This window comes from Prunus mume, linkage group LG8 (genome assembly GCF_029339155.1).
Source record: "Prunus mume cultivar Tortuosa linkage group LG8, ASM2933915v1, whole genome shotgun sequence".
Classification (NCBI taxonomy): domain Eukaryota; kingdom Viridiplantae; phylum Streptophyta; class Magnoliopsida; order Rosales; family Rosaceae; genus Prunus; species Prunus mume.
The window spans coordinates 9,437,481-9,449,600 of record NC_142705.1 but is presented as its reverse complement, the minus strand read 5'-3'; the positions used below and the strand labels follow the sequence as shown (position 1 = coordinate 9,449,600).

Sequence of the window (12,120 nt, the reverse complement as noted above, 5' to 3'; positions counted from 1 at the left end):
AAATTTGAAAGCTATCAAAACCCAAATAGGGACAAACATAATGCTTATACACAGAATTACAATCAAAATTGAATGCTAGTATGAGAAGACAAATAGATTGCCAAAATGGTACGCCATACAGAGCCACAAGAAGCAACCATCAAAAGTATTCTTTTCAACTTTTTCTAATAGAGTTATCGTCTAAAACGTGTACATGTTTTTATCATAATAAGTTCATCCAATTGAAGAAGTTTTCGCGGCAAGATGAACAAGTGCTCGCCTGTGGTAAGTCGTACGAAGCTTCTTGTACTTCTCCACAAAAACCCCAAGATCAACCTCCCTATCAATGAGCTGCTGGTGCAGGTTTTCGGATTCTTCCTCCGTCTTATTCATCGCTTCTGCATGGACAAACAACGTTTCATGTACCAAAAAACTCGATTGTGATTCATGCGTAATGCAATTTTGTAAGAAATGGCATATTGCTGCCTTAGCAATACAGAATCCTATAAATTACTGCACAATTTCAAACTATCATTACTGCATACCTTGAAGCCTATGGAGAAGAGAAGAAGGGGAATATTGCTTTAAAGTTTCTTCTTTCTGCCTCTCAAGCTCATTTAGCCTCTCCTGAGCAGCGGCCAACTCGGTTGTTCTAATTATTCTGCACTGTGGACACCAAAAAATGGGAGAGAAGGTTCAGTGATCAATACAATAAGTTTGTAACTAGTACGAGAATAAAATAAGCATTGTAAATGCTCACCTGGTTCCTAAGTTCCACCATGCGTGGTTCTTTTTCCAAGTTTTCCCCTGTTTGACAAAGATAAATTTAAGCTTTGTTTTCTCATGTATATATAATTCAACATCAGGAGACAAGTAGATCGGAAAATGGAACAAATAACTCACTGGATAATTGCAGCGTTTCCCTCCGTAGTTCCTCTCTTAGCTGATGTTGTCAGTAGAGACATAAGAAACAGAATAAAGACATGCCCCAAAACTCAAAGTATCAGAAACAAAGCAACTCCACATCATGCTAACAATCATGGTTAAGATATCAACTTCCCAAGCATTTGCTAAATAAAAGGAAAGTGTTGATATCAGTGTGGGTGCGTGTGTGCAGCAGCATTTGAAACATAAAAAGCAAGAGTACAACAGCAAAAGTTAAAACTTACATTATTTTGAATTTTGACCTGATCGAGTGAAAGAAAAAACTGCTGGTATGCATCCTTGTCAGCCAAAAGCTTCCGTAGCTCATCAACACTAAACGCATTAATAAGGAAAACATAATGATTAGTTACTGATTACTGCACAAAGATAAGACAAGAATTGTATGAAATCTGAGAGGGTTATCTCTGCATGACTCAAGACACTGAGACATGAGACATAGTCAATACAATGGACTTCAAGCAAGCACAATAAAAACTGAAAGGTTACAACTTTATAGATATTTTTTAGAATATAAGTCTCTCAATTATACAGACTAAGCAATAACAGAGTCACTTACTGAATAATATGTGATTTAACAAGTATGCTCTTTCAAAGATTGATTAAACCAATGATTGTGTGAACAAATCCTGTCTTGATATGTAAAACCTAAGTTCTAAGCTTGTGTGTACTCCTAAAATAAATACAGGTTTCTTCTTTCTTGTATTCAGTCATCAAGTCATTTTCAGCATTCTTCAGTCTATCCAAAACTTCTGAGCTTTGTTTTATAAATAAACCAGCTCAAACAAAACTTCTAACTATCCAAAACAATCATTAAGGAATGGTATATTACAAAAGGACTCTATATATCCAGATTTCTAATGTACAATCTAAAACACAAGAAGCAACAAATGTAGATATATAACAACCTATATATGGGGCGATATAGCTAAGAACATTGTCATCTGTAGTAAGTTGAAGAATTGATCAGCCCTGAAACAGCAAAACCATCATTTCTATATAATGAACAGATATCTGTAGCACCAGGATCCCTACCTTTTGTCCTTCAAAACAGCAATAACACCGGCAGCTTCGGCGGGCGAAACATGTGATGGAGACGGTGCCTTTTCTGTAAGCCTTTGGTAGCTCAAACTGCTAGAAGAGGTGCTGCTTGGAGTTCCAGGGCGAGAAGAGGTTGGAGAGTTAACTACAGATGGAGGGTACCATGACTGTGAAGAAGTAACAACCTCCGGCCGCGGCTGAGTTTGTTCCTCCTGAGATCCCCTGTGTATATAACCATGGTTAAACCTCAGCCTCTCCAAAACACAACACCAATAAAACTATTTGCATAACAATTCATGCAATTTCCAATTTATAATTGCAGAAACGAATCAATTCAATTGCCAACAATTTCACAAATCGATTCAATTCATGAAATACATCAAATTCGCAGAAAGAAAAAAAAAAAAAAGGAAATTTGTAAACCGACATATATGATCAGATAGCAAAATGAACGAAAACGCCATAAAATCAAGCTTCGGCATCGGAATTCAACGCTAGGACAAATAAACCCTAACCAACATCGAAAAGCAAAATTACCAGAACTTGAACATGGACATGGCTTGAGGAGCTTCTGGACCGTCCGATCAATCGAGCTAGGTCAAGGAATCGAATCGAATCGAATCGAATCGACAGGAAGCTTGAGCTGTACGAAGCAGAGCGAGCAGAGAAACGGAGGAGTTGGAGCACAAAGAGACGACGAGGACTTTCGAAGCTTCAAACTGCCCGGGTATGTTAGAAAGCACGTATCAACGGTTACGTCTCCGTCGAGATTGTGATACGCGTGGCTTTGGCTGATTGGTTGAAAACGCGTGCGAGTAAGACAAGGATCACAGAAGATGCAAAGAAACAACTTGGCAGTGTCGTCAACAACTCTGCCGTCATTGGGCCGTGATTATGGGCCTAAATGGACCCCAAATATATGGCCTAAGCAAAACCCAACAAATATACCCAATTGGAGCCCGACAAACATCGACCTATTGATAGTCGACTCTAGAATTCACACTTACCGCTTCTTCTAACATCGAAAAGAGAAATACCATTATACTGATATCTAATTGGTTTTCAACTGTTTGTTTAAGATTTCCTTTGTCCATTTGTGTTTTTAGGTATGTGTTTGTTTAAGATTAATAAGTGTAGATTGGAAGAATTGGACTATGCTTTTTGGTTGACTATAAAAAAAAAAGGTACAACTCCAAACAATACCATCTCTTTTGAGTCTTTCTATATAATTGTTCTCTCCTTTTAACGAAGTTCTTTTCTTTAGCCATTTTTTTGTACGGTCTAAAAGGGTGCATCGGTGAAGTTTCCTTGCAGTTTGATAATGCAAAATAAAATATATAGAGGAGAAAAAGGAGATTCTCAATTTGGTTGTAAAGAAGCAATAATGCAATATATCCCTCAAGCTCAAGGTATTTAATGAGATCTGAAGTACGATTGGAAGGTAAACAGCATTATACATGCTTGGCTGGTTAACGACAGTGGAGAGTAGGTTGGCTAATCGTGTTGGTGGTTAAAATCTAAAGACGATGTTTTAAGCTATAAAATTATATCATGAATTTGTGTTAAGAGGGATTGAGTGGTTGGATTGGATTGAGAGAGAGAAAGGACCCATCGGATGTGTGAAAAAGACCCGTATGTTTTCTTATTAATTCTCAACTCAACATTTAACTTCAATGTGAAGAACAATGATTCCAATCCAATGATGAAATATAAGAGACTGGATTTTCAAAATAATGCAACGAGCATTCTCAAATTACAAGTGGGGAAATTTCATTTCATTTTTACACATTCAACTCGACGTAGAAATCTTAACTTTCGCCTCCAAACTTCAAATCTTCATTTTGACTCGAAAATCTTAAGTGCAGACCTTAAACCTCAAATCCGAATCTTTGAATTACGAACCCTAAAACTCAAAAATGGCATTATGATTATTTGCATTAATCATTTTCTGCGGCTACCAATAGTAACTAAAAGCCATTCTGTTTCTCCCGTTTGATGATGAGGAAACATCATCCCCATAGTACTAGCAGGACCACACACGACTCTTTATATCCACAAAGGGACACTATAATGAATCGATCCAAGAATATTAAGGGCTGGAAAAGTTGGATCATCTTACTTTCTAAGGAAAATTTTTACTGGAAAAGGAACAACAATCCCCACTCCGAAATGTTGCACATTTCTGTAGGCTGTTGATGATCACTATCTCTTTCAAATTAAAGAAAAAAGTTACTAGCTCAACAAACAACTAGTAGACATAAGAAGCAAGAAAAGTTTAAAACCTAAGCTCAAGTTTAAAAGCCTTCTTTTTTTTGCCTGTACTATATGTCATTCCAGCAACTGATATTCTCTCTCTCAAACCTACCAAAGTACACTATAGATCCTGTGAGCAGAAAAGAGACCCTAATATTAATACATCCTAACATATAGATAGTTTTTTCTTTTCACCAAGGAAAAGAGGAGTACAATTCCAAATTATAGGGAGCCCTGAATTGGCTAATAATTTATTGAACATCCTTTTTATTAGACAAATCTAAATCTGTTCGAAACGAAAACATGTATTAGGTAACACCAAATAGTAGTGTTACTGTCACATTGAAAAGTTTTCGTGCCAAAGATTGGATATATATAGCTAGTATTTTGATGCTTACCGCGAATGACAATATGCTACATCTAATTAATATACAGATCTCATTCAGTGATCCGAAATAGTAATAACATATAGTAGTACAATTTGTTATCCTTAAACCTTGAAACTCTTATTGTAGTTGGTTTATTTACCCTTCCTCTCTCTGAACCTTTCTTTTTATTTTTCCGGCAATGTTTAAAGTTGTAGAACCTAATTTTAGCTCCTTTATTTTGTTTTGTTTATGTTAAGGATTAAATTTGTTAGGTAACATGAAGATTATGACATATAATTATTACAGACAATGTGTGAGATTAAAGATTGTTCATGTTCTCCCTGTTGCCACACACAGAGCCTTGATTAATTCCTACACAAAGGTGTTCGGCCCTTCAATTAGCCTGCATATTTTGCGAAAATCATTGCACTTCCATGGCCTTTGCAGCATTAAGAAAACTACTTAAATGAACGTTGCGTACGGTACGGTATAGTACGCATACGTAAAAGAAAACGGGAAGAAGTGCAAGAAAAATGAAAACCTAGAATATTTAATACTATGCTCAAGCTCAAATTGTGCTACTTTAATCTACTCATGCGGCTTACATTTATTTGCAGAGTTTTTGAGCATTTGCGACCAGCCAGAGCCCACGGCTCACAACCCCTCTAATAAAGGCCCTGATCGGCTGAACATGACTCTTTGTCTAAAAAACCATTCCCACTCAACTCGTCAAAACTTGTTTGCCAACAACTTGACAAGATGGGAAAGAAATCTCGTGTTACTCATACGACTTGGTGCACACGATTTCAAACGAGTTATTTGAACTTCATGTGAAAATTTAGATTATGTCAAAGTCACATAGTCCTTTTTTGGTCCCATCATATTAATATACTCAAGTTTTACATGATTAGGAAAGAATATAATATACAGATTTTCCCTATTCACGCAATTGAACGTTATTATCGTACGGACGCCATGTATTTGTTATTCTCCTCCTTGCTTTCCTCTTTGTTTACAATGGCGTTCGCACAGTAATAACCTTCTCTGTGTGTGTGTATATATATATATATATATATGATAGTACATTTTATGAGCAAAGGAATCCATAAAAAATGATTAAATAAGATGCGTTTTGTGTAGTCTTTTGAGCCAAAGTAGTGGTGGTCTAAGCCATGTAATAAGCATCTTACAGATAAAAGATAAAAAAGAATCTAAGATAAATGAATTAACTATGGATGACAAGCTTTGAGAATGAGTGGGTGGAGTCTCTTTAGAAGCTCATTAGGGCTCTTTTTGAAGTCTTTTTGGTTGGGCACAGAGCTTTTGAGTCTCATCCCCTCGGCAGAATTTGCATCGGTTTCACATCATTGTCCATGCCTAGCTACCTACCTTTATCATCGATCCCCTTTCTTCTTTCACGGGGAAAAATGCTTTTCATGAAGGTGAAAAAACCCCCCTAATTTTGGTCTTTTCTTTCACATTTTGTCTTCAACCTTACCTTTAATCTCTTCGATACAAAAGCTTGTCGCTCTTTAACAGAACTTTCATAGTGTTTGCATGAAAGAATTTCTTAGGAGTTAAGAAGCCAGCAAAGAAGGCAAAAGAGATTAACGTGACTTTAGTCCACCAAAGACACAAATATAATATTCGAGTGTTTTTTCAACTTGTTTTTCTTTCAATTCTCTCCGAGGTTAAAAAGAAAAAAAAACTCAAATGAAAAAGTATCATCATTGAATATCACCTTAAGTGTAAGGGGTCTAAATCATCATTATGGAAAATCACCTTAACATGTCCTCATTTGGAGTACACGATTGAACTCGATATGAGCACGGCTCAAAATTAGATTGGATTGAATTTGATATGGGCACTACTCAATTTTAGGGGCTTTTTTTTTTTTTTTTAAATGCTTTCTATTCAAGCAAAGTTAAGAAGTGGTAGTCATCAATTTATCTTATCTTATACATAAATTTGAGATTTTTTCTTTCTTTCTATATTCAGTTATCTTATCTTATATTCAAGCAAAGTTAAGGGTTTGATGTTTGTTTTTGTTTTTTTTTTTGGTAAATACCATGAGGTGTCCTCACACCCGAAGGGTTGTCCTTTCATTCATTCATTTACCCCGTGTTTCTCGATGCATCATAGTTTCTTTATATTAATGTTATTTTGTGATTTCTTTACACAAACATCCTTTGAGATTTTTGACTTTTTCATAAAACTCCATGAAGTTTCAGAAATTACACAAACACTCCATAAGATTTTAAATTATTTTCATAAAACTCATTTTCATTGATTTTTTGTCCAAAGATTAATTGATGATATCATACAAAAAAAATTGTCCAAATGACAAAGTTTGCCTTAGATATTAGATTGCATATATCAATTTTGGACGAACAATCAACGAAAAGGGGTTTTGTGAAAACAAATTGAAACTTCATGTGTTGTTTGTGTAAGGTTTGAGACCTAGGGGGGTTTTGTGAAAACACCAAAAACCTCAAGGGATGTTAGTGTCAATAACTCATCTTGTAACTTGGACTCATGCATCGAACCTATACCTATAAACTTGGGTATCAACTTCGAGTTTTACCAAAGGAAAAAAAGTTGGAAATATTTTATATATATGTAATATTATGATTTTTTGGTCCTCTTGGTTATGTATTGTGAGTTTGAATTTATATATATATATATATATATATATATATTTGGTGAGAGGCCCCCCACACGCATAAAATCCCAACTCTACACTGTTTGAACTTGGACAAAAGAGATTTAATTCAATCATTTCGCTAGGGTTCAATAATGGGTCAATTAGGATTGAGTCGAGTCTCATCAAGTTAAAACGGGTCAGGGCTGGGTTTGAAACCATTGGCCCTGATCCTACTTAAAAAACAACTCGAGTAGGGCTTTAGCTATGATCTCCCCTGATTTTGGCTCGTAATATCTGCCTGCGGCGACCCACTTTAGCTTGTAGTGCATGCAAAATTACGATTCTTGAAATATTACAATTTTTGCGCATTGCGCAAGCTTTATATAGCAACATTTTTTTTCACATTTTATTATCTATGTATATATATCTACAAAGTAAAATGCCCTGAGGGTTTCCATTTTATGAGAGACTCAAACTAGATGATCAGTTTCCATATCATAGAAGTGGTCTTGATACTTGGAAATGAAGAATTAAATTAAGATGTTTATGTAAATCGATCAGGACCAAATGATGAAACTCAACCCTCTTAAAATTCAACACTGATAATTTTTATCACATATATTCCCCCTACACTTTTGAATAAAGGCTTGAATCCTACCATCCAGTAGCTAGTATTTGATATAATTGACAATTTGCTAAACAATATGATGAGATGAAATTTAATATAGGGAATGCTAGTAACCTTCTCTCTAATCTTCTTCTTTTTTTTTTAACATGTATCATTTTCTTACACTGAAAGTTGTCAAATTTTTTTATAAATTGAATACATTTAATAAGGGTAAACTTGAGAAAGCAAAAGTTAGCCAATATATTAGTGACATTGTTTTAAGTGTAAGGAGAATGACACGTGTCAAGTAAAAAATGGAGAAGGTCCAAAGGAGAATGTTAGAGAGAATATTGCTAGCATTTCTCATTTAATATTTGATCAAATTATTCTTTCTCTGGACTATTTCATGAGTATAAAATGCATCTGATTATGTCTGACTTATAACCTTAGAAGCTAATGAAGAATTACAAAGCTTTTTTTAATCTCTCCCATCAGGAAGCGTCAAAATCGATCAAATTAGTAATGAAGAAGAAACACTCGAACTTGAAAACCTTTTTCAATATTAAAAAACGAAGCACTATAGTAGAGAAAGATCGAAACAAATAGTTGTAGTTGTTTCATTAGACAAAATTATTTATAGATTTCTTGTGTCCTTCCTAACCAAGTTGAGTTGTTGTTCAGCTGGATGTGTATCTAGCATTTAAAATAAAATAAAATAAACCCATAAACACCTGGTGATGCAATTACCAATCAAGATGTTACATCTGGCCACTGGTTAATCCGATATATTATTTTGTTTTGTTTTTACTAATCTAGTTAATAATGGTCTCATCACTACTAGGATTATAAATCCTTCTAATTACCGACCATGTCATCATCTTCCCCCCCTCCTCCTTTCTTCGCATTTGAATGGCTTGTAATGGATATGGTGAGGCTATTAATCTGCAGTTATGTTTATTAATTCTTCTGAATGCTGGAATCCTATGCCGGCACAATTTATAATCGCATTTGTTTTTATATAATTTCATTTTTATTTAAATCATTTAAAATAATAATAATAAACAACATTGAAATAGCTCATTCATTGGTGTAATCAACGTAATATTAAATCACTTCCGACATGACATGCTGCCTAAAATTATGCATATAAAGAGCCTTCCGTGACCTACCCAAACGTCAGCCAGTGCAATTTTGTCAATTATATAGTTAAAACAGCATGGATATATTTGTCAATTTTGCTCATATGTGTGTTTTTAAAATGTTGACATATTATGTCGTGAGACAATTAGTTTTGAATCATTGACGAAATGTGTTTATATTAAAGGAGAGAAATATCAAACACATACCATCGAAAGCAAGAATAAATGCTCTAAACCATTTGAATGAATTGAGTATACGCACTGAATGTTTGTTACATATTGATAATTTGACAAGATTGTCTGTTGGAAAAACATTGCTGCAATGAGTATGACTATGAATGTATTTTGAAAGAAATTTCGATGGAGCATTATGCTGTTGTTTATTTGAAAACAGTACAAAAAAGTTAAAACCATCATTTTCGCTATTTACCCTCTTAAGCATCGACAATTAATTGTTGATTCCTTTTATAATTGGACCGTCCTTGTTGAGCCACGTGGAATCTCTGCCACGTGGAGTGAATACAGGGTCATATCATTCTTGATGAACAACTAATTGGCCTATGCGTAGCCAAGTGGGTGACCTTGAACCTACGTAGAGACGCAAAGAAGATCCAAAGTAGCGTAAGCGCCAAACCTACCCATCCCTGTCCATTCATCCAACGGCTGCCATCTTACTTCAGCCACCACGCCCAATCGTAGCCGTTCAAGATCTAAGCGTCGCCACATTAGTTTATGAGCCTTGTCCCCTAGTCTAAGCGTTGTTGTGTTGTTGAAGTCTAAGTTGCAGGTCGTTTAGGCTCTCTGCCTCTCTCTCCTCTTTCTCCCCCATCCTTCCCCCTCTCTCTCTCTCTCTCTCTCTCTCACTCTCTCTCCCCTCTCCTTCTCTCTCTTCTGCATTTTCATCTGCAAGTACTCTCAGCCTGTGAATTTCACCATTTTGGCCATTGGGTTCATAGAAAGGCCTAGTATTTGACAAACCATCACATTTTCTCAGATACCCATTTGTGCACATTCAGCTAATTTGATAATGGTAATGTTGCTTTCTCCGTCTCTCTCTTTCTCTCTCTAGAAATGTGCACCATTTGGTCCATTTTTGAATCTCTACATTTCAATCCTCATTTTGACTTTTGGGTTTGAATTCACAGGACACAACAATGCTGGTACCTCCATGGCTGGAGCAATTGCTAAGCACCTCATTCTTCTCACTCTGCCGTACTCATGGAGACGCAGCCAGAAGTGAGTGCAACATGTTCTGCTTAGATTGCAGTGGAGATGCTTTTTGCTTCTATTGCCGTTCCTCTAGACACAAAGATCACCAAGTCATTCAGGTAGGTCCAAATTTTTCAAAAAATCTAATCCCCTTTCTCTAATCACCTAATCTGTTTTAACATTGTGTTTTCTGCAGCAATGGATGCAAAAAAATCCCAAATTTTGATAAAGTTTTTTTCTTTTTTCCTTGTTGGGTTTTCTTTTTGCAGATAAGGAGATCTTCATACCATGATGTGGTGAGAGTTTCGGAGGTACAGAAGGTATTGGATATAAGTGGAGTTCAAACATATGTTATAAACAGTGCCAGAGTTATGTTTCTGAATGAGAGGCCTCAGCCTAAGGCTGGGAACAAAGGGGTTCCTCACATTTGTGAAATCTGTGGCAGAAGCCTCTTGGACACATTTCGTTTCTGCTCACTGGGCTGTAAGGTTAGCATCCAATTCTTTCTTCTTTCCTCTTTCTTCAAAATCAAAAGTCCCTTGTCCTTGCTTTGTTGCTTCACATTGTGCTCAAGCAACCATTGACAATGATCATTGCTTATCAGCAACATTATTGAATTGGGTTTTCGATTGGTTGAATGAATGCAAATTTTGAAGTATTAAAGTTACCATTTTTTTTTTCCAAATGATAAAAGCTTGTAGGGATAAAGAGAAATGGGGATGCAAACTTTACCTTGGAGGCAAAGAATGAGGAGGGAAATGGGAGAAGAGAAGGAAGAGGGGCAATGAGAGAGGAAGAAGAGTTGCGTGAAGGCTCACAACAAGACATATACCCGCCCACGCCGCCTCCACCTCCTTCCACAACAAGAAGAAGAAAAGGCATTCCACATAGGGCACCCTTTGGGTCCTAATTTGAAGAAATGCCCTTCAAATTTCAGCAAATTATATTCACAACCCAGCATTTGTTTTCTGCAGAAAAAACCAGTCTCTTTTCTTTGCTGTCTTTGTTCAAGAAAGTGAAAGGGGGTGCAAACTACAAAGCCTTTGGAATTGGAGGTGGGGGGTCCAAAAAAAAAACAAAAACAAATGGGTATATTGGTATTGGGGGTATAGAAGAAGAAGAAAAGTTTGTTCCTTTTGGGTGTTGGGTCCCCAAAAACAACAAATTATCTCATTGTGAAGATGCAATAATGCATAATTGTCATTGATAGTTGCAAGGTGTACATGTCAATTAAGAAATTTAAAGCAAGTCTTTGTGGAATCCCATTTTTAGTTTTCACGGGCCCACCCACCACATGGGCCGTTTACATAAAGAAACAACAACTTTTTATTTGTTCATTGTTTATTACAAAGTAGAGAGTGGTAATGGGGCTAATCGACCTTTTTTTGATCCTTGCCAAGTTTGGGGAGCTCGGTGAATTCCAAGTTCATTTTTGTTGCTTTCAATTTCTGCCGATGTGACCAAAGAACTTGTGAGGATGGCTTAGCGGGAAGAGGGTAAGCATGAAACAAGAGTTATAAACTTGGACGTTCGAAGTATAAATCTTATAGTAAAAGATTACTCGAGTTTACTTAGTACATGTAGTTTGCGAGTGATTGAGTTTGGAGAGCTCGGTGAATGCGACATTTAGTTTTAATCAATTCAATTTCTACCAATGTGGCCAATAAGTCTATTGATAAAAGGATAAGTATGAAACGAGTTTTGAATTCAGATGTTTTAAATGTTTACGAGTTGAATTCTATATTTATTTTTGTTGATGTGACTTATGAATCAATAAGAATAGTGTTGTGGTAAGAGAGTATGCATAAAACGAGCTGTAAACGCAGATGTTCTAAATGTGAACTCTCACAAGCAAAAAAATATTCAAATTTACTTAATGCATTTAATTTGATACTAATATATGTATCAATGTATCTTAAGGCATTGTAACGACGAAAA

At 35.8% G+C, this 12,120-nt stretch overlaps 2 protein-coding genes across 2 annotated transcripts; one reads left to right on the top strand and one right to left on the bottom strand.

Annotated features, from left to right (window-relative positions):
• Positions 1-79: 79 nt before the first annotated feature.
• VPS37-1 (Modifier of rudimentary (Mod(r)) protein) lies at positions 80-2,702 on the bottom strand. Its single transcript, XM_008243124.3, has 7 exons — positions 2,500-2,702; positions 1,957-2,184; positions 1,149-1,236; positions 883-922; positions 740-786; positions 525-645; positions 80-377 (listed from the first exon to the last, which is right to left on the bottom strand). The coding sequence occupies exons 1-7, from the start codon at positions 2,517-2,519 to the stop codon at positions 214-216; spliced, it is 708 nt and encodes a 235-aa protein (XP_008241346.1). The 5' UTR covers positions 2,520-2,702; the 3' UTR covers positions 80-213.
• A 7,043-nt stretch (positions 2,703-9,745) lies between these two features.
• LOC103339778 (protein RGF1 INDUCIBLE TRANSCRIPTION FACTOR 1-like) lies at positions 9,746-11,442 on the top strand. The gene is made up of 4 exons (XM_008243125.2): positions 9,746-10,003; positions 10,119-10,301; positions 10,452-10,670; positions 10,877-11,442. The coding sequence occupies exons 1-4, from the start codon at positions 10,001-10,003 to the stop codon at positions 11,090-11,092; spliced, it is 621 nt and encodes a 206-aa protein (XP_008241347.2). The 5' UTR covers positions 9,746-10,000; the 3' UTR covers positions 11,093-11,442.
• The last annotated feature ends 678 nt before the right edge of the window (positions 11,443-12,120 follow it).

Bases quoted from the DNA above. Each gene is read 5' to 3' on its own strand.
- VPS37-1 (XM_008243124.3), bottom strand. From the start codon at position 2,519: ATGTCCATGTTCAAGTTCTG. The intron at 2,185-2,499 runs GTAATTTTGCTT...TTATATACACAG, and splicing joins ATGTCCATGTTCAAGTTCTG to GGGATCTCAGGAGGAACAAA. The intron at 378-524 runs GTATGCAGTAAT...TTGTCCATGCAG, and splicing joins TCTTCTCCATAGGCTTCAAG to AAGCGATGAATAAGACGGAG.
- LOC103339778 (XM_008243125.2), top strand. The intron at 10,302-10,451 runs GTAGGTCCAAAT...TTCTTTTTGCAG, and splicing joins AAGATCACCAAGTCATTCAG to ATAAGGAGATCTTCATACCA. The intron at 10,671-10,876 runs GTTAGCATCCAA...AAATGATAAAAG, and splicing joins TCTGCTCACTGGGCTGTAAG to CTTGTAGGGATAAAGAGAAA.